General features: G+C 45.2%; 1 protein-coding gene across 1 annotated transcript; it reads right to left on the bottom strand.

Moving 5' to 3' along the window:
• Positions 1-84: 84 nt before the first annotated feature.
• On the bottom strand, positions 85-22915 carry LOC147026579 (protein FAM200C-like). The gene is made up of 3 exons (XM_085883582.1): positions 22771-22915; positions 22390-22569; positions 85-923 (listed from the first exon to the last, which is right to left on the bottom strand). Exons 1-3 carry the CDS (start codon positions 22913-22915, stop codon positions 85-87), a joined length of 1164 nt encoding a protein of 387 aa, XP_085739708.1.
• Between the last annotated feature and the right edge of the window lie 236 nt (positions 22916-23151).

The following is a 23151-nucleotide window of genomic DNA, read 5'->3' as shown; positions in this document are numbered from 1 at the left end:
ATTCAGTGCTCGAGCATGAATGAAATTAACAGCCTCAATAACTCTACAAAACCATTTTCAGATTTTCAGGAAGGGTTTTCGCAGCTAATGCATATTTGTGAAGAACACAATGCATGTTATCACATGGGGTACCTTTTGTTTTACAAGTTCAGTGAAGCCTGATCTAACTCCCATCATGGCTGGGGCTCCATCAGTACAAATTGAACCAACTATGTCCCATGTGAGATTGTTCCTTTCAAAGAAGTCTTCTATTTTCTGCATTATGTCAGCAGCCTTTGTGGTTTGTTGGAGAGTTTCACAGAAGAGAAATTCATCCTTCAGTTCTTTTCCACATATGTACCGGACAAAAACAAGCAGTTGTGAAAAATTGGCAACATCACAGGATTCATCAAGTTGCAAAGAAATTTTTACTGGGCTAGATTTGATCTGTTCAATAACTTGTTGACAAATATCTTGAGACATTTCACTTATACGTCGATGAATTGTGTCATTAGAAAGGAAAATGTCTTGAATCTTCTGTTTTGCTTCTTTCTCACATACATGTTCAAGCATGTCTAAGGCACAAGGTTTAATCAACTTCTCGGCAATGTCGTGATGTTTCTTTGCCTTTGCTATTCGCTGTGCTACGTGAAAGGAAGCTGCAAGCGTTGGTTTCTTGTTAGATATGAAGCCATGTTTGGGCAGTGTTCCTGCAGCCCTTAACCTTGCTTTCTTTGCCTCAAAGGTAACACTGTCATCAGATGCATGGGCAGGATGTATAGCTTCCAGGTGCTCTTTTAGTATTGAAGGTTTCAATGAGCCATTTCCAAGACCTTTTGAGCACAGCAGACACTGAGGCTTATGCACGCCATCTTCAACAATGAAGTCAAAGCCATATTGTAGATATGAATCCAGGTATGTCCGTTTTTTAAACATGCCAAAATCTGAAAAGAAATAATCATTAATTAATTATAATATAACATTTTTCCATTCACTGAAATATGAAATTGCTTTTTTAAATAATAATGAATTGGACACACAGCAGACACTGAGGCACAAACACACAGGCATACACTCACATAAACACACACTCACACACAGACACACACACACACACACACACACACAGACACATCCACACACAGACAACACACACATACACACAGAAGACACACACCCACACATAGACACACACACACACGCCTACGCACATTGATTAGGCCTGAGTGCACATGTCCAGAACGAAAACTGGACGGGATCGAGACTCCCTTCTCTCTCTTTCTCTTTCTCTTTCTCTTTCGCTTTCTCTTTCTCATTTTCAAAATACATACACAGGTATTTGTATTTTTTTGAATATTTAACCCTAACCTAAATTTTAAATAAATACATTTAAGTGAGTATTTAGTCCTAACTTTCATTTGAGTGAGTATTTCACCGTAACCCCTAACTTAAATTTTAAATGAATAATTATATATATATATATATATATATATATATATATATATATATATATATATATATATATATATATATATATATATATATATATATATATATATATATATATATACTAGCATATACCCGTGCTCCGCACGGAGTTGAATGGGTGGCAAAAGGTGGATGAGGCATAATAGTTGATGTTATGGGAAGCTGGGGAGGGTGTCATTAGGGATGTGATGCGCTATGGTTACCTGTCCTTAGTTTTCTAAAGGACCTCCCTGTAGATGACATTTTGGGTGAGTGTCTTGTTGCTGAATAGTCCTTGTGAGGAATTATTGTCCACTTTGATAGATATATAGGAGTAACCTCTTGCATGTGAAAATGCAACATATAGTTGGCCATGGGAGAACACAGGGGCTGGGCTGGGATATTCTGAGTTTGTCAAATGTTTGGCCCTGGGATTTGTTTATGGTCATCGAGTATGCGAGTCTGACTGGAAATTGCATCCTCTGCAGTGTGACTGGAAGGTTGGCGTCTGATGGGGCAAGTTTAACATGATATAGGCCTAGCCCTAGACTGAACAGAATCAGAATGCAAATTTCAATGAATGGCACTTTTTGGCGCACATCCGACGACCGAACACCGCTTGGACGCTTTAATTTGAAGACCACACATGCAAGACACAACACAGGTAACGATGGCGGTTGATATTGACAATTAATGTTAAGAACGGCAGTTGTTTGGGTGCATCCGACAATCGAACACCTCTTTAATTTGAGCAGTTAACACGCACGCATTCAAGGTACAGAATCTATTGTCGGACACCGCGCTTTCGAAGAACAAAGAAAAGAAGAGAATCCGGGCAATGAAGGGATGACCTCATTCCCGTTCCCTGGTTCCCCCTACCTTCAGATTATAGCCTTTAATGTTATCTGGACGTCAGCCTATTGCAACTTATTTTCGGGTGTTTTTAATATGTACGTTGGATTTCAGACACAAATTGACAGTCTAAGAGGGCGTGTTCAGTACGGGAAGGTGCCAATCGGGGTGCATCATGTTGGCAGAGCTCTGGCGCTCATCGTTCCCCTCCTTCCACGCTGATTTTTAAAACATGACAACCATTGCTGATGTTCTGAGCTATACTATTTATTATCAGTTGTGTTTATGTTCAGTGTTTGATGCAATGAGTACTCCCTTCCTCGAGTTCATATTTTTTGGATAGATGGCAGCACTTACCGGACAGCAGTTCAGCGATGGCGACCGAACGGGAATAAATGCGGCCGTCGATGAGTTGAAAATCTTGTTGAAGCCACGTTGTCATCCAATTCCAGCTTAGAAATTCAGTGCATCGTCTTCGTCACATTAAGAAACCCAGTATATGGGAAATGAGCACATTCTTGCCAGCGGTTTCGGAGGAGAAACGTCAAATTACGCACAGACGTTAACAGAAATAATTTTTTTTTTTTTAATAAATCTTTACCTTAAATACAATGTTTCTTGTTACAATTTCTGTCAAATTCACCTTCTGAGGTAGTCAGCATGTGCAGAAGAGAGTTTTACATTGCAGACGCTTTTTTCGAGGAGTGGCATTACGCCTCTCGGCGGTGACGGTCTCTCGACGACAGACGTAATGACGTCAGCGAATGACCGATGATGTCATGACGGAATTACGCCTCTCAGCGGTGACGTCACACGTCGCCATGCAAACGAATGTAAAAATTAGAAAATCGCCCAAAATTCACAAACCTGTCCGTCTGGTGCGATCTCTCAGCCCATGCTGTTCATTAGACCACAGAGCACCCGCATGCAGAAGGTGGCGACAATCCGTCCGGCAGTTTTGGAGGAGATTCGTCAAATTACATGCAGACGTTAACAGAAATAATATATATATATATATATATATATACATATATATATATATATATCGTTATATATATATATATATATATATTGTTGCGGTCTTCGCGCCCGCCGGCGTGCGAACGGCCACGTAACTCGAATCGCGGCACGTCGCCCACGGGACGGACAATCCAGTCGTGACCCTCTCGGACTAACGCCGGGAACCAGTCACGGGTGGACCTTTCGGTCTCACCGCGATCGAGCCAATCAGCCCCCGCGTGGGATAGGGTTGCTCGCCAAATTCGAACTACCTAAGTACCCACGCGGAGGGTAGACCGGGCGATCGCACCTCGCCGCAGGTCGACTTCGGACACGGGCCACTTAAGCGACCCGTTCCGTACTATCAGAATAACCGAGCGGTGTTATCGTCGACCTCGACGGTTCGATTAATTATCGGGCGTATTCAGCCCACTACCAACCCTTTACGTGAAGCAAGATGAGGGTTCAATGGGGGAAAAGACGAAGCGAAGCGGGAGAACAGTTCAACAATAAAGCACATTTATTCGCGGCACACGGGAAGCACACAAATACAATTCCACCAAATGCACACAAAAAAAAGAAAACACTTCCATTTACACAAAAAGCAAATGTAAAAGTGAAAACAGTGCAGAGCTAATACCGACTACCGAGCACACGGCAACACTTATACAATTCTACTTCACAGACGGCGCCGACAACACATACCCAAAACCAAGGAAAGAATATCCCCAAGAATGAGGCGGGCCTGAGGCCGAGACCGGGTCGCGCCTACCCGTCTGGTGATGAGACGCGGAGCGGCGATGGCCCCGCAACCCGCGGGCCTCGTGGACGGTGTCTGGTAGGGGGTGGGAATGGGGCCCCCTTGGTCGCACTATCTCAGCGCGGGGGGAAACAGGAGGGGGTTGCTGATGCTCGGGGTATAGAGGATCTTTATTATCCCTGGTGTGCGTCTCCACCTCGGCCAGGTCGCGCTGCCGGCCTCCCTCGGGCGTGCAGCTCCCGGCACCGACGCGAGCACCCCCTCGTCCGACTCTCTTCAGCTTCTCCAGCCACTGCAGGCTTCGGGCTCCAGACTTCCACACTCGTCCCCTCCGTTCCGACTCCTTCTCGTTCTCGTTCTCCTTCTCGTTCTCGTCCTGCTGACTCCTTCCTGCTGACTGACGAACACCGTCCTTTTATCCCCCCGTAACTTCGCCTTTGACCCCCTCCCTTTGACCTTTCACCTCGCTCCCCATTGGCCCGAGAAAAAGTGGGCGTGAAGGCTTTTTGATCCACAAATTTGCATATATCGATCGTTCTGGAGGCGGGGCCAAATCGCCCCTCGCTCACCGATTGGACGGCAAAAAGTGGGCGTGTGTCGTTTTTGATCCGTTTTTGAAGCACAAAATCCGTGATTTTGTACACGCTGTTCAACGTGCGCCCTGCACGAGTCCAACACCGGTACCCACAGCGGGGCAAGAACGGTGGCGATCCTACGGTTGCGAGGTGTGACGTGAAGGTCGTGGCGGTTGTGGTGAAGCGGTGGTTGTGGTCGGTGGTTGATGTTGTGGTTGTGATGGTAATCATGGCGGTTGGTCCAAAATAAAGATAGTAAAAGAAAAACGGCTATCCTGAAGAGTCGCAGCTCGCATAAATGACATGTATTCCCACTAGACAACGGGTTTGGGCCTAACTACACATGCACTTACCGAGATACCTCACCTAAGGGACCTGAATGGTGGTTTGCGAATCTGGTAACCACAACACTACCCCCTTCCCTTTTTACAGACTCGTCCCGAGTCGTCAAATTTTCGTGTGCCATCATGTGTAGTTTTCCCCTAGTACACTTTACCTATGGATCCCTGAGTGCGACATTCATGGTATTCGTGTCCCCAAAATAAATAACCTGAGGGCTGCGTAACTATCTAAACAAACTCACTCATACGGACGACTTAAATAAAATTGCCGGCGCTAAGACATACATGCCGGGGGCGCACTCATATTTACAGTACATCTTACCTTAACTTACAAATTTTACACTAAACCATGGCCCAGGATCATTGACTCTGCAAAAAGAAAGCAGTTAGCAGGGAGCCAGGCTGCCCGCATGCAGTCTCTGGCTCAAACAATGCAGGTGACAGGGAACGTGGCTGGCTGCTCACACGCAGTCCAAGGCCTTCCCTTTTGAACTGAACGCAGTGAACCACAACGGTGCATGGGCCGCACAACGCAGTCTCCGTGCCAGCTCAAGTGGCACACGCAATGAGCACAACGAATGGATGCATGAACACAAACACGGTGCACGGGCCGCCACTGCAGGCCCGTGTTGTAGCTGCCAACAGGGCAGTTCTTGCAGCTTGCAAACTGTTGCTTTCAGATCCTGGCGCACATGGAAACGAACAGGGGGGGGGGCAAAGCAAAAATTGAACGGGGGCTGGTGAACAGGGGCAGTGGGCATGGCATGGCAAAGGCAGCAGGCAAACACAGCCCGCAGAAGAAGGCCGCTGCAGGCAAACACAGCCGGCAGATGAACTGGCCGGCACAGGCCTTGAAGAAAAACAGCCAGCAGATGAACTGGCCGGCACAGGCCTTGAAGCAAACACGGCCAGCCGATGGCACAGGCCTTGCAGCAAAACAACAGCTGCCGATGAAGTTGGCCGGCCTCCGCCTTGAAGCAAAACACGGCCAGCCGATGAAGTTGGCCAGCTCTTGCCGTTCAGTGGAGGTTGGTGGAGGGAGTGCGGTGGTGCTGGCCACTTGGAGGGTGGGCTCGGACCTACCTACCTGTCTCCCTCCCAACCTATCGCCTTTGCCTGTCACTGTACATACCCACTCCCTTAATTTGTCAAACCCCAATTTAGCCCCAACTTAATTTTTTTTTTGTTGTTTTTATTTTTACTCCCCCACTATAAATCGTCCCCTAACCCCCTTTATCGTCCTTGTTCGGCTAACCTATCCTGTCACCTAGCCTACTCCCAACCCCTACGTTCCCTTCCCGGAGGGGAACAAGGGAGAGCTAACGTCCTGTGTCGAGGCCCAACGAAGCCTCAGAATGGCCTCTCCAGAGTTCGGCGATCTAACCCAAAGTGGGTCCAGCGGCCCACAACGACAGCGAGGGGATGGATGGTGCGGAGGGGTACATCTCCTAATCTACCCTAACCATTAACTCTTAAACTACCCCGGGGCTTTCAACAAGCGCCTCTCGCTTAAACTATTGGTTCTAACAACCCAGATTCCCGTCGCCTGTGTTGGTGTCCTTACAATTTCGGGTCTCGCCCCCCAATTTTCTCTCCGTGCCCTCACACGGTCTCCTGGCTGGGACACGTGGCTCCCTTTGGCAGGCACGACCCTCTGCCGATTCTCCCGCTATGGCACCCCCGGGCACTACACTGCCTCCGAGCCTACCAGCTCCCTAACACCGGGGAGTGCCCCCCATGGCACCTCCCCTGAAACGCACACGTGGCAGGCCGGCCTCCCGGGCCCCTTTCCGAGGGTCACCCGTGCCCACAACACTGCCCACGCGGCTAATGGCGCCCCGGGCCCCCGCACCAAGCAGGCGCACCCGTGCCCACTACGCTATCCCGGCCCCCATGGGCCCTTGGCCTACCACGGCCGACTAGCCTGGTGCCCGGGGTACCCACTCAGCGATACTCACCTTTCGCAGCCACGCTCCCAAGCCCGTCAACAGGGCTCCTGCACCCCTCCAAATGGGTCTCGAGCCTACTTTCCCACCAACAACAAAACGACCTCCATTTTTCAATTTGACTAACCCAGCTAACTCACTTTACTCTGACCCCGGGGTCCCTTGGGCGGGAGTCACTCCTCCCCCCAATCACTCATCGCACCATGCATTCCCCATTCACTCCACTCACACAGACCGGCTGGCCTCACTCACTCATCATGTACTCACCTCCCAACTCTTCAACTCTTCAACATACACACCACTGAACTCTGCCATCCTTCTATCTACATCCCCTAACTCGTGCTCCCACGTCGTCCCTTAAACTATAGCACGTTCCTTTTAACACTACGTAGCTAAGCTACGTCCCCTCTACACATCCATAAGTCTGTCCATGTCCTCAAATAATTCCATTTTATTTCCCAACCTAAATCTCGCTATTATCCCTCTAACTAATCCATTCCACGGACTCCATGAGGACTTACCCCTGCCCCATGGAGTCGGTCTAACTAAGCTAACCCTTCCCCCTAACTAGTTTCCATCCTGTGCCCAGGGTAAGGGGGTCTTTCACCCCTTGCCCAGGAATCCTGTACACCCGAAAGTGAGGCTTGCCTTTTTTTTTTCCATGCGCAGCACCTGCGCGGCAACTCAGAGCTCGCGCACTTTGCACCTGCCCGTGACGTCATGCAGCTGCACGTGTTCCTCGTCCCTCCTTGGACGGTGCCATCCGGCAGAGATACCCCTCCTGCCGGATTCCAACCCCACGTGCAGCCATGACGTCACCGTGCGCAAAAAAAAAACACAAGCCCCACGTCTCGAGGGGTTCCCCACGCGAACACATGTGCTTTGCCCGTTGGAGCTTAACACACACGATCGCGTGGAGAACCCGTCCGGTCCAAATCCGTTTACCTGCCTAAACTTTGTCCGTCCGCGGGATCGGCAAATCCACCGCGTGCGTTTCCGGACCGGGACTTCACTCTCGCAAGCGAGCACGTGGTGGTCTCGTGCGTTGCACAACACGGACCGCGTACTCGCGGCTGGGTGAACCCGGCACGGTCCCCGAAACAACTACAGCCGCTACTCGGCTTTCTCTCCTCTGTCGCCGTCTCCGTCGCCATTCCACACACGCATACCTGCGTGTTACGACGCACACAGTCCACACCATCACATTCACACGGGGAGACGCGGCTGCGTGCTCCCGCATGCCAACCGACATCTCCCTCACATACCGCTCTCTCACACACACGGTCTCCCTTGCACACAGCGACCTTGCACACGGCCGTTCACTCACGCATGCGGGGGCACTCACCCGCGGTGGCTCATCCACACACGGTGCCTCACCCACACACGCGGGGGCACTCACCCGCGGTGCCTCACTCACACTGGCCGTTTCACTCACACACGCGAGGGCACTCACCCGCGGTGCCTCACTCACACTCCGTGCCTCATCCACACACACGGGGGCACTCACCCGCGGTTCCTCACTCATACACCGTGCCTCATCCACACACACGGGGGCACTCACCCGCGGTGCCTCACTCACACTCCGTGCCTCATCCACACACACGGGGGCACTCACCCGCGGTTCCTCACTCATACACCGTGCCTCATCCACACACGCGAGGGCACTAACCCGCGGTGCCTCACTCACACTCCGTGCCTCATCCACACACGGCGTGCTGGGAAGCACGTACTCCGGCACCATCGCCACCACACCACTCACACGTGGTGCCTCACTCATACTGGCCGTTTCACTCACACACACGGCCTCACTCACACACGGTGCCCCATCCACACCCGGCGTGCTGGGAAGCACGCACTCTGGCACCATCGCCACCACACCACTCACACACGGGGTCGCTTCCACACACGGTGCCGCACTCACACCTTGCACCACACACACAGGGACAACCACACTGGGGATTTGTGTCCCCACAAGGGTCTCCGGGGCCTCTACACCCCCCAAGCTCTCCGTGCACCTGTCCACAGCACCCGTCCTCTCAACCTCGCAAAGCACGACCGAACTCACCTGGTCGTGACTCGCCTCAAGGGGGCATACTCCCTCCCCTCGTTCCTGGAGGAGGCCATCCAGGTGCTCGCACTGGGTCTCTACCCAGTCCGCCAGCTCACCCCCATTATCCTCCACTACCTCCGTGTGTGTGTGTACGTCACTTACCCCGTCCTCACCGTGCAGTCTCTCCTCTATTTTTTCTATCTCCCGTGTCTCTGCCAACTCTTCACCCTTTACCTCCCTTGTCTCAACTATTATTTCCTTTGTCACGGCCTTCATGGCCGCCTGCAGGCTTCGGCCCATGTTCTGCGTCTCACCCCGCAGCTTTTTCATTTCCTCCTTCATGTTTGTTTCCATTCCGTTCATTTTTGTATCCATCTTTTCGTTTATTTGTTGTGTATTCGCGTCCATCGTCGTTTTCACTTCATTTGTATTTGTATCCATCTTTTCGTTCATTTGTTCGTTCATGCCTTTCATTTCGTTTTTCATATTCGCATCCATCTTCGTTTTTACTTCGTCCATTTGCTTGTTCATGTTCGCAATCATCTTCGCTGTCGTTTCCGCATACATTTTTGCCAGCATGGTGTATAGCTGGGTCATGTCGGGTGCGCTTGGGTGAGCCGTTTCGGCAGGGGTCGGGGAAGGGTTTTGGTGGAGAGGGGGGGGGAGGTGTCATACACCGCGGCCGCTGCCGCACCCACCTCAGGTTCTGGGTTCAGTTGGGCGAGTCCGTGTTCCTGCACAATCAACATTTCCTGCTCGGGGATTCCATCCTGGACCATGGATTCTACACATTCTACATCCATTTCTAATACCCCCGGCTCCCGCTCGCCTTGAGACGCCATCTTGCTTCTCGTGAAGGGTTAATTTGCTCGCTCGTAATTTGGAGGGAATCGGGGGTCGCTTCTCTCACCCCTGGACCGATTCCCGTGAATTTCGCTGGAGACAGGAGAGCCTGTTGTCCCGCTCTCCAATACCAGTGCCGCGAGGAGGGCGATGAGTTTATATCGCACGACCTGACACCAGTGTTGCGGTCTTCGCGCCCGCCGGCGTGCGAACGGCCACGTAACTCGAATCGCGGCACGTCGCCCACCGGACGGACAATCCAGTCGTGACCCTCTCGGACTAACGCCGGGAACCAGTCACGGGTGGACCTTTCGGTCTCACCGCGATCGAGCCAATCAGCCCCCGCGTGGGATAGGGTTGCTCGCCAAATTCGAACTACCTAAGTACCCACGCGGAGGGTAGACCGGGCGATCGCACCTCGCCGCAGGTCGACTTCGGACACGGGCCACTTAAGCGACCCGTTCCGTACTATCAGAATAACCGAGCGGTGTTATCGTCGACCTCGACGGTTCGATTAATTATCGGGCGTATTCAGCCCACTACCAACCCTTTACGTGAAGCAAGATGAGGGTTCAATGGGGGAAAAGACGAAGCGAAGCGGGAGAACAGTTCAACAATAAAGCACATTTATTCGCGGCACACGGGAAGCACACAAATACAATTCCACCAAATGCACACAAAAAAAGAAAACACACTTCCATTTACACAAAAAGCAAATATAAAAGTGAAAACACAGTGCAGAGCTAATACCGACTACCGAGCACACGGCAACACTTATACAATTCTACTTCACAGACGGCGCCGACAACACATACCCAAAACCAAGGAAAGAATATCCCCAAGAATGAGGCGGGCCTGAGGCCGAGACCGGGTCGCGCCTACCCGTCTGGTGATGAGACGCGGAGCGGCGATGGCCCCGCAACCCGCGGGCCTCGTGGACGGTGTCTGGTAGGGGGTGGGAACGGGGCCCCCTTGGTCGCACTATCTCAGCGCGGGGGGAAACAGGAGGGGGTTGCTGATGCTCGGGGTATAGAGGATCTTTATTATCCCTGGTGTGCGTCTCCACCTCGGCCAGGTCGCGCTGCCGGCCTCCCTCGGGCGTGCAGCTCCCGGCACCGACGCGAGCACCCCCTCGTCCGACTCTCTTCAGCTTCTCCAGCCACTGCAGGCTTCGGGCTCCAGACTTCCACACTCGTCCCCTCCGTTCCGACTCGTTCTCGTTCTCGTTCTCGTTCTCGTTCTCGTTCTCGTTCTCGTTCTCGTTCTCGTTCTCGTTCTCGTTCTCGTCCTGCTGACTCCTTCCTGCTGACTCCTTCCTGCTGACTCCTTCCTGCTGACTCCTTCCTGCTGACTGACGAACACCGTCCTTTTATCCCCCCCGTAACTTCGCCTTTGACCCCCTCCCTTTGACCTTTCACCTCGCTCCCCATTGGCCCGAGAAAAAGTGGGCGTGAAGGCTTTTTGATCCACAAATTTGCATATATCGATCGTTCTGGAGGCGGGGCCAAATCGCCCCTCGCTCACCGATTGGACGGCAAAAAGTGGGCGTGTGTCGTTTTTGATCCGTTTTTGAAGCACAAAATCCGTGATTTTGTACACGCTGTTCAACGTGCGCCCTGCACGAGTCCAACACCGGTACCCACAGCGGGGCAAGAACGGTGGCGATCCTACGGTTGCGAGGTGTGACGTGAAGGTCGTGGCGGTTGTGGTGAAGCGGTGGTTGTGGTCGGTGGTTGATGTTGTGGTTGTGATGGTAATCATGGCGGTTGGTCCAAAATAAAGATAGTAAAAGAAAAACGGCTATCCTGAAGAGTCGCAGCTCGCATAAATGACATGTATTCCCACTAGACAACGGGTTTGGGCCTAACTACACATGCACTTACCGAGATACCTCACCTAAGGGACCTGAATGGTGGTTTGCGAATCTGGTAACCACAACAATATATATATATATATATATATATATATATATATATATATCGTTATATATCGTTATATATATATATATATATATATATATATATATATATATATATATATATATATATATATATATATATCGTTATATATATATATATATATATATATATATATATATATATATATATCGTTATATATATATATATATATATATATATATATATATATATATATATATATATATATATATCGTTATATATATATATATATATATATATATATATATATATATATATATATATATATATATATATATATCGTTATATATATATATATATATATATATATATATATATATATATATATATATATATATATATATATATATATATATATATATATATATATATATATATATATATCGTTATATATATATATATATATATATATATATATATATATATATATATATATATATATATATATATATATATATATATATATATATCGTTATATATATATATATATATATATATATATATATATATATATATATATATATATATATATATATATATATATATATATATATATATATATATATATATATATATATATATATATATATATATATATATATATATATATATATATATATATATAACGATATATATATATATATATATATATATATATATATATATATATATATATATATAACGATATATATATATATATCGTTATATATATATATCGTTATATATATATATATATATATATATATATAACGATATATATATAACGATATATATATATATATATATATATATATATATATATATATATATATATATATATATATATCGTTATATATATATATATATATATATATATATATATATATATATATATATATATATATATATATCGTTATATATATATATATATATATATATATATATCGTTATATATATATCGTTATATATATATATATATATATATATATATATATATATCGTTATATATATATCGTTATATATATATATATATATATATATATATATATATATATATATATCGTTATATATATATATATATATATATATATATATATATATATATATCGTTATATATATATATATATATATATATATATATATATATATATATATATCGTTATATATATATATATATATATATATATATATATATATATATATATATATATATCGTTATATATATATATATATATATCGTTTTATATATATATATATATATATATATATATATATATATCGTTATATATATATCGTTATATATATATATATATATATATATATATATATATATATATATATATATATATCGTTATATATACGTACATATATATTTGTACACTCATACATATATGCAATTTTGTCAAAAAGCTAACGCAGAAAAAATTATCTATTTTTTGCCAGGTGCAAAAAAACCAGGTAAAAACTTATTTAAAACAAAAAATAAGGCCAAAAATCAATTCCTGACCCTCAAAACCCCCCCCAAAATAATTTTCATAACAAAAAAAAAAACAACAAACGAGAAAATTGCGGTGGGGGGGGGGGGTGGAATTGATGTTTGAGTCTGTATAGAATAATTTGTATAGAATGTGAGTCTGTATGTTATAATGTATTATTTATTGTCTGTATCACATCACAACGATGACAATGTTATTGATTTTATCTGAAGTTGCGAAAAAAATCGTCATAACATGATGTATAAAATAACAAAAACTATAGAGTTGCTACCAGCATCATCACTGTAAAAATTGAGTTAGAAATGAGAATGACGTATAAATAAAACAGTACATCAATCATCATTATGGTGTTGCAAGCAAAGTATACAAATATATGAACAGTTTTGTTTTTATAATTCGTAAATTCTGAATGAATATATTTGATTTGATTTTAAAAAACAAAGGAATTTTAGGGGGATATGAAAGATTGTTCATCCTCTCCATCCTACATGAATGGGGGGGGGGGGATGCATTCCCCCTATCCCCCCCAGGATCTATGCCCATGCCAGCCACAATTTTTCTAAAACAGGCTGACCAGGTATAGTGTATTACAGAATTAATACTTAATTTTCAGGTATGATATATTTACCCCCTGCCATGTAAATGTTTATCCCCAGAGGGTAAATTTACCCCTGGTTGAGAATCACTGACCTTGAGGCACAAATTTTGGGTGTAGGTACTTCACAATCTGGGCAAGGTTTTAAGCTCCCACACATTGGCATTGACGTCCATTTTTAGGCCACCAAAGGCTGCTATAAAGTGTATATTGGGATGTGGGGGGTCAGGCAATGCTGTCACCGAGCCGCAGGCAAAAGGAGGCCAATAACTGCATTGCTTTTGAATATCCAACATGTCATGAAACTACTGCCGAGAAAGGCTCACTCAGCCGGTCTGCGCCCCCACCCCCTCACGGGCAGACCTGTTCGTACAGTATATGCATCTATCTTGTAAATATTTTCAAGTGTCTGTGTGTTTGTTTGTGCATTTCTACGTTATTCTTTCACAGCCGAACCATAACACCTCAAGGTCCCATATTTTGGATGTAGGTACTTCACAATCTGGACATGGTTTTAAGGTTCCCCTCCATTCACACAAAATACCCCCCCCGCCCCCCCCCACAAGGAAATTTCCTGTCTGTATGTTTGCATATGTCTGAAAATCATGGGAAAAATACGACTGGGCCAATCTCCAGGTCATGGGCACGCAACCCCCCCCCCCACCAACCAAGCATTTCTCTGTATGTATTATATCTGTGTGTTTGTATGTCTAGAAATCAAGACATTGACCTTAAAGAAATAAATGATGCCATTTGGCCCATCATTGCAGTGGTTATAGATGTCATTTATTATTGTCAGTGGTCATTTATTATTATAGATGTATATATGATTAAGAAGAACAAATATTTCATTAGTAATCATACATGCTTACTGTATATTGAAAAATAATAAATGACGTTTCTTGGACTCTCGTTTGGAGAATTTTTAGACGTCCCTCATATCCCGTTTAGGGCAACGGGTCACAATCATCTTCACTTTATCGTCAACAATTATCAAGGTCTCGGGTTGTAGTATTACTTTGGCCATTCAAAATGTTCTTGGAACGACATAATGACATTGATCTCTGTAAAGTGTTTGATTCAGTGAATCGGGATGCCCTCTGGAGAGAGGAGAGGAGGGAGGGTAGGGTGAGATAATGTAGGGGGAGCGAGGAAGGAGGGTGAGCGAGGAGGGAGGGAAATCTAGTTGGGGTTGGGGAGTGAAGAAGGAGGGGTGCTGAGGAAGGAGGGGGAGTGAGGAGGGGTGCAGAAATGGAAGGCAGCATGAAGGGAGGGCAAGGGAAGGCAGTGTTAGGGGAAGGTCCGTCCGGACATAACCACCATCTGGACACGGCCGGAGATAACCGGTCTGGACAATGGGTATACTAAAGGAGGGAGGGTAGAAAAAGAGGGAGTAGAGAGAGGAGTGGAGGAGCGAAGAGGTAGGGAGATCAATCAGGGGTGGGGGGGGCGAGGAAGCAGAAGGGAGTGAGGATGGGTTGGGTATTGAGGAAGCAAGGGGGCGAGGAGGGCTGCGGGAATGAAGGTGGGTGGGGGAGTGAGGTGGGGCAAAAAAAAACAGTAAACCATGCATGGATAAAACATATAACAAATAAAAACATCAAAATGAATTACTTTTTAATTATTGTTATCATGATTGGGGTTGGATTCAGTAGATATTGCTTGTGGCAGACTGTCCAGTTGAGGTTGAAAGCTCAGAAGATGAAATGTAGGTTGATTCGCTCAGGAATTCTTTGAAGAACTTCATGATGGAGACTTGAGTGGTTGCCTTCATTTTCTGTTCGCCAACATCCTTGTAACATTTCAGGACATTCTCCATCTCCCTCCACACCTTGGAACTTCTCATGCAGTCAAGATCTTGTTCATCACAAATGACTCACTCAGAATGATGGAGCAGGAACGACTCACTCAGAATGACGGAGCAGGAACGACTCGCTCAGAATGTTACACATTGAATCAATCCAATGTTACACATTGAATCAATCCATCCATCAGGCATTCCAGCTTGCAGAGTTATGCAATGTGATGCAACAGATTTTTTTTTTTTTCGATCCTCATGGAGGATCTCTAAGTCTTACTCACGTTGTTGTTCTTAATCTTCTTCTTGTGGACTTTTTTGTTTCACAGCCTACAGTTTTCATTGAAACTTCCTGAAACCTGGCATATATAGAGTAGGGAGAACAAGTATTTGATACACTGCCGATTTTGCAGGTTTTCCCACTTACAAAGCACGTAGAGGTCTGTAATTTTTATCATAGGTACACTTCAACTGTGAAAGACGGAATCTAAAACAAAAATCCTGAAAATCACATTGTATGATTTTTAAATAATTAATTTGCATTTTATTGGATGAAATAAGTATTTGATCACCTACCAAACAGCAAGAATTCTGGCTCTCACAGACCTGTTAGTTTTGTGTTTAAGAAGCCCTCCCATTCTCCACTCATTACCTGTATTAACTGCACCTGTTTGAACTCGTTATCTGCATAAAAGACAGCTGTCTACACTCAATCAATCAGACTCTAACCTCTCCACAATGGGTAAGACCAGAGAGCTGTCTAAGGACATCAGGGACAAAATTCTAGACTTGCACAAAGCTGAGATGGGCTCCAGGACAATAGGCAAGCAGCTTGGTGAGAAGGCAACAACTGTTGGCGCAATTATTAGAAAATGGAAGAAGTTCAAGATAACTGTCAATCTCCCTCGGTCTGGGGCTCCATGCAAGAGCTCACCTCGTGGAGCCTCAATGATCATGAGAAAGGTGAGGGATCAGCCCAGAACTACACGGCAGGACCTGGTCAATGACCTGAAGAGAGCTGGGACCACAGTATCAAATAAAACCATAAGTAACACACTACGCTGCCATGGATTAAAATCCTGCAGCGCACACAAGGTCCCTCTGCTCAAGCCAGCGCATGTTCAGGCCCATTTGAAGTTTGCCAATGACCATCTGGATGATCCAGAGGAGGAATGAGAGAATGTCATGTGGTCTGATGAGACCAAAATAGAGCTTTTTGGTTTAAACTCCACTCGCCGTGTTTGGAGGAAGAAGGATGAGTACAACCCCAAGAACACCATCCCAACCATGAAGCATGGAGGTGGAAACATCATTCTTTGGGGATGCTTTTCTGCAAAGGGGACAGGACGACTGCACCGTATTGAGGGGAGGATGGATGGGGCCATGTATCATGAGATCTTGGCCAACAACCTCCTTCCCTCAACAAGAGCATTGAATATGGGGCGTGGCTGGGTCTTCCAGCATGACAACGACCCGAAACACACAGCCAAGGCAACTAAGGAGTGGCTCCGGAAGAAGCATCTCAAGGTCCTGGAGTGGCCAAGCCAGTCTCCAGACCTGAACCCAATAGAAAATCTTTGGAGGGAGCTGAAAGTCTATGTTGCCCAGCGACAGCCCAGAAACCTGAAGGATCTGGAGAAGATCTGTATGGAGGAGTGGGCCAAAATCCCTGCTGCAGTCTGTGCAAACCTGGTGAAGAACTACAGGAAACGTCTGATCTCTGTAATTGCAAACAAAGGTTTCTGTACCAAGTATTAAGTTCTGTTTTTCTGATGTATCAAATACTTATTTCATGCAATAAAATGCAAATTAATTATTTAAAAATCATACAATGTGATTTTCAGGATTTTTGTATTAGATTCCATCTTTCACAGTTGAAGTGTACCTATGATAAAAATTACAGTCCTCTACATGCTTTGTAAGTGGGAAAACCTGCAAAATCGGCAGTGTATCAAATACTTGTTCTCCCCACTGAATGTAAAAATTCCCTGCGCAGACAGTAACCATCTCCGATTTTGAAAATTCCTCCTTGAAAAAAAAAAGTTATGACGTCAAAATATCTCCGCTAATGGAAATTGCCTAAAAGTTATCTCCGAAACTAGACAAGCTTTTGAATTATGTTTGCGGGAATCTAACAGGGCATTAGCAGAGATGAATTACCGCACATATGATACATCACTATGATGTCATATCAATTTTTATGATGTCTTTCCTATTTTTTGACATTTTTTGTTTCACAACCCAGAGTTTTCATCGGATCTTCGTGAAACTTGCCATGTTTATGCAGAAAGCCCACGCGCAGGCAGTAACCATCTCCGATTTTGGAAATTCTTCCAAGAAAAAAAGTTGACGTCATAATATCGCGCAAATGGAAATCACATATACCATTATCTCCGAAACTAGGCAAGCTGATTGAATTTTGTTTGCGGGAATCAAGCCGGGCATTAGCACAGATAATTTATCGCAAACCTGATACATCACAATGATGTCATATTCGTTTTTATGACGTCATCATTAAGAGGACGAGGATCTTAGCTCATTTGAGCTTGTTAATGAAGAAGATAAGACAATGATGGCTGCTTCAGAGTATGAGCCACACTTATTTTCTTACCCAGTATCCACACAAACAACACAAAGACATTTAAGTATTGTCTCATCAAGCCTAAGCCAATTTCACCCAGTCTTACACTATCCATCCCAACCCTCCCATCACAAAATATTATCACTTGGAAAATTCTGATCTCCACCACGATGAGAATACTGCCAAGGCAAAAATGAGATAAAGATGTTTCTCTGTTGCTGATACAGAGTATCAACTAGCTCTGGTGCAGGTGGTTGATTATTACATTGGTATTGCACGATTTTCATGTCATAAATAAGTAGGTGTGTAAAGAGTGAGGTGGGGGGGGGGCATTGATCAAGGTCATGCACACTTTATAGCATGGGTAAACAGAAGGATCAAAGGATTGTGGTTGTAAGAGCATCTGAAGTTCAGCTATTCCTGAAAGATGAGGTAAAGCCGTTGCTGATGTTCCTCAAGAGAGTCTCCCAGGTGTACATCCACATCAAACAGACATCATATTAAATATGGATTAATTAATTTGTGATGAGACATGTGCTGGTCCCCATGGGTCTGGAACTGTGAACCAGAATGGCACTAAGTTCTTTGACTTTGCAAGAGGTCATGGGCGTAGAGTGGCTGGTTCATGGTTTCAGCGCCCACAGGCTCATTGCTGGACTTGGTATTCCAACGCTGGTGGTGTGGCAAAGGAGATTGACCATGTGATCGTTAATGGTCACGGAGGATAATACAGAACTGCAGGGTCTACCAGAGTGCTCAGTTCCTCAATACTGACCACCGGCTTTTTGTAGCAACTCTGATGTTGCAGCTTAAATCCAGGAGAATGATACCATCACAGCCAAGGCTGGATGTTGGCAACCTCATGGATGAAAGAGTAGCTGAGGAGTTTGCGAACAGGCTGAGTGGAGATTTGGGGGGTCTGGGTGCTTTGGGGGATCCTGAAGAGTTGTTGAGTGCCTTCAAGACCACCGTCCTGGATGTTGCCGGTAGATGTCTTGGAACTCATTGCAAGGCGAAAAATAATTTTGTCTCTCAAGGGAAACTAGATACTATTGACCAGAGTTGCCTGGCCAGGCTAAATGGCAGAGCTGAGCTGTTCAGGGAGTTGAGGCATAAAACTGTACGTGCACGAAGGGTGGACAAGGAGGCCTCGATGCGAGGAATCTGTGAGGGGGTAGAGCACCACCTGTGGTCAAGCGATTCTCGTCCTGCTTACAGGGGAATTTGTGCATTGCGTTCCTCAAAGCCCATCCCTCGGTGTACTGCATTTAAAGCAGAGGTTGGTGGGCTCTTGACAGAGGAGTCTGAAGTGAATGCCCGCTGGGCCGGTTACTTTGAGCAGCTGTATCAGGCTGATCCACCAGCTGTTGAGTTGGATGTCAGGGGTGTTGCAATCCCAATTGTTCGCCCTCCAATCAACTGTGGTCCACCTTTGTTTGTGGAAACACAGGCTGCGGTAAACCGGTTGAAATGGGGTAAATCTCCTGGGATCTGTGACATCCTTGCTGAACCTCTCAAGGCTGGTGGAAATGCTGCACTCATATTATTGCATGCAATTATGTGTTCTGCCTGGAACACAGGCATCATCCCAACTGACTGGAAGAGGGGCCTTGTTGTCCCTCTGGAAAGGGAAGGGTGATCGCCAAGACTGCAACAACTACCGAGGGGTGACGCTGTACTGGCCCCCACACTTTTCAGCACTTGTATGGACTGGATTATAGGGAGGATATCTGAGAGATCAAGCTGTGGTGCATCGTTTGGGAATGTCAAGATCTCTGACCTTGATTTCGCAGATGATGCAGTCATCTTTGCGGAGACTCCAGACATTCTTTTGGGGGCCCTCGAGTTGCTGAATGAGGAGTTGGAGCCACTGGGATGACGGGTTTCCTGGGTCAAAACTAAGATCCAGGCTTTTATTGACATCTTGGATATTGCTATCCTGTCTGTACCTATTTGTGGCGAGGGTGTTGAGGTCACGGAGAGATTCACTTTCCTTGGTGGTGATACAATGTGGTGTCTCTGTTGGCTGTGAGCCAGAGGTCAACACACGTCTGGGTCGGGCCTGGGGAGTCACGGATTCACTGGATCATAAGGTGTGGCGCTGCAGGTACCTGTGCGGGAGGACGAAAGTCCAATTCTTCAGGTCATTGGTGCTTCCAGTCTTGCTCTATCGATGTGAGACTTGGACTCTGACCAGGGATCTGAGTTGGAGACTTAATTCCTTTGGTACCAGGTCTCTTCGGAGAAGCCTTGGCTATCGCTGGTCAGATTTTGTGTCCAATGAGCGGTTGCTGTAAGAGACTCAAATGGGTTTTGATACCTGCATCGTCCGTGAGCGTCAGCTGCGGCTGTATGCACATGTGGCTCATTTGCCTGATGCTGATCCTGCTCACCGGATTCTCTCAGCGAGGGAGTCTCGTGAGTGGAGGAGGCCAATGGCCGACCACGTGCCTCATGGTTGCAGCAGTTTGATCGGCATCAAAGGAGATGGGGATGGGCCAGGCATCTGCCTTGGGGATGACCAGACGGAGTCCCTTGGAGTACCAGCGGAAAGCGGACGCAGCGAGTCGCTGCTCCGGCGCATGTTCCCATACCTGACCTTTGCTTATTTTGACTTGCGGTCTCAATTTCTTCTTCAACTTCGAACTCACTGTTTATCTCCAGATATTTATCTTCCACCCTAAATCAATAAAGGGAAGAATATGTTTGTATTATTGAATAAATGTTTTTTTTGTTGCCCTCAAATAAATTCTGTCCCCCCCTTCCCCCATGTCCTTCTACTGCTCCGGCATTCATGGGTATGATGAAACTCTGATCTTCGTATGGTGGTTTTAAACCGCTAATGTGACAGTTAAGAGAAAGGCTACGCTTTTTGATTGCTCAGAAGTCAAAGATACAAGTAATACATATTTTTTGAAATGTACATGGATGTAGAGATGTTCCTCCAAAAAGTATGTAACCAAGGCAAGGATGGTCACAAGATGTGAATCATGTCAAACCATCCCTACAATTGCAATATTAATTGACGTACGTGTAGTCAGGATGCAACTCATGTTCAAACAGTGAATAATTAATAGACATCTCATCACATGGCATCACGGATGGCTTCATGGACCGATGGCTTCATGGACACCCAGTGTTTTTAGTTTTTATATGGTCTAGGCTTGTGGAAGGGCTATGACAAAACAAAATCATGACACAACACAACAAATGGAACAGCAGGAGAAAAGGGAAACACCAACAGCAGGGCAGAGGGAGAAAGTAAATGGAGACGGACAAACAAGGGATGCAGGTAACGATGGGGGTTAGGACAGGACGCAACGGGTGGGCAAGATGGATACATAAACAAAATTTTAGGATGGGTGCTGGGTGGTTTAACGGGTATAGAAAAGATCATGATTTTGGATGGGGGGGGGGTGACTTGAGATGGTGGTGAACAATTGTCTTGAAGACCTGGAGGGAAGAATGAGATTGAAGAGAGCATGAAAGGTGGTTCCGCAGGTGGGAAAACAGAGGAATGAGTGAATGTGAGCAGTGATTCTGGGGTATGGCAGTTTCACTCAGAGGGGGGTTGCTGGTGGACTGCGTGCTTCCTGCAGTTACCTGGGGGGAACAAAGCACGGAGTAGTCCAGTCAAATTAGTATGTTCACCTACCACTAATTGCAAAATAATCATTTCCACTGCAGTGCATTTCAGTAAGACCCTCTAATAACCATACTAAAAGTCCTAAAAAATCCAAGCATGGGAAAGTAGTGTAATTTGCATAATATGAACATTAGCTTCCGCCATAAGAGAAAATTCATATTTTCACTATAAATTTGCATCTAAGTACCCAATTGAAGCAAATCAAGTGTCCAAACCCATGTTTTCAAGATCAATGAACACGATAGGCACATTTGCAAATTAATATTTTGAATATAATTTGCATATTATGCAAATTAGTTTGAGGAATTAGAGAAATTTCAAATTTTCACTATTATTTTCCATATAAGGAACAAGTATCCAAACCCATATTATGAATATAACTTGCATAAAATATGCATATTAGCTTTTAGCAATTAGAGAAAATCAAAAATGTCAGAAAACTTGAGATTTGAAAGTTTTGATGTTGATCCTTCCCACTTTTATGATGTCATCCGTTGTCACTGATACTCTAGGTACAGGTTTACGAAGCAGCTTTCCTGGTGTGAAAGTGGAAATAATCCCCATTCCATGGAATGTTCCAAAGCCATCAAGAGTTCTTATATTGTGATCAACATTGTCACCAACATGCTGAATGAACTCTCCAGATCCAGGCTCAGGCAACTCTGCCCCTTGTGTAAGAGTTGAACTTTTCTCGAACTTCCACACTTCAGAATAGGAGAATCAAGTAAAACTGAAGCCGTGTTTATGAAGAGTATCTACGATGAACCATGATGAAAACTGATGATGCATTTCAGTTGCTAGTCCAAATTGCAATGGGGCTGGAATGACTCTTGGCCTTGTTGCTTGCATTATAGCTTGTCCAATTGATGCTACTTTCAGATCAGTGTTTTTGCCAATGAACAAACCTTGCAACAACATCAGTAGTGACTGTGGAATGAACTGCACAGCTGCTTCTTTTGGTGGCATCTGTTCTCTGGTTGGATATACATCACTAGAAGAGTCAACTGCCTTTATGTCACTCTTGATAAGCTTGGCAACTGTGTTTATCATTCGTATTTTCTCAATATTGGGGTCCTCTTTCTTCTGTTCCTTGTAAAAGTCATGGAGAATATTTGCTGCTGTTCGTCTAAAAGTTACAACATTTGGCTTCCCATGCAGCTCGGTTATTATGATATTGTCACCAAAATGTTCCATTACATGAGTTTACTCTTCATATGTGTAAAGCCATAAGCTGCAACCTCTGAACCCAAAAGACCCGTCTCCATTTTCTCAATCAAGTCTGTTAT

Source organism: Eptatretus burgeri, chromosome 5 (assembly GCF_056783735.1).
Source record: "Eptatretus burgeri isolate ZD-2024b chromosome 5, Ebu_testis_v1, whole genome shotgun sequence".
Taxonomy (NCBI): Eukaryota; Metazoa; Chordata; class Myxini; order Myxiniformes; family Myxinidae; genus Eptatretus; species Eptatretus burgeri.
The sequence above is the reverse complement of the archived record's forward strand: the minus strand, read 5'-3'. Positions and strand labels throughout refer to the sequence as shown.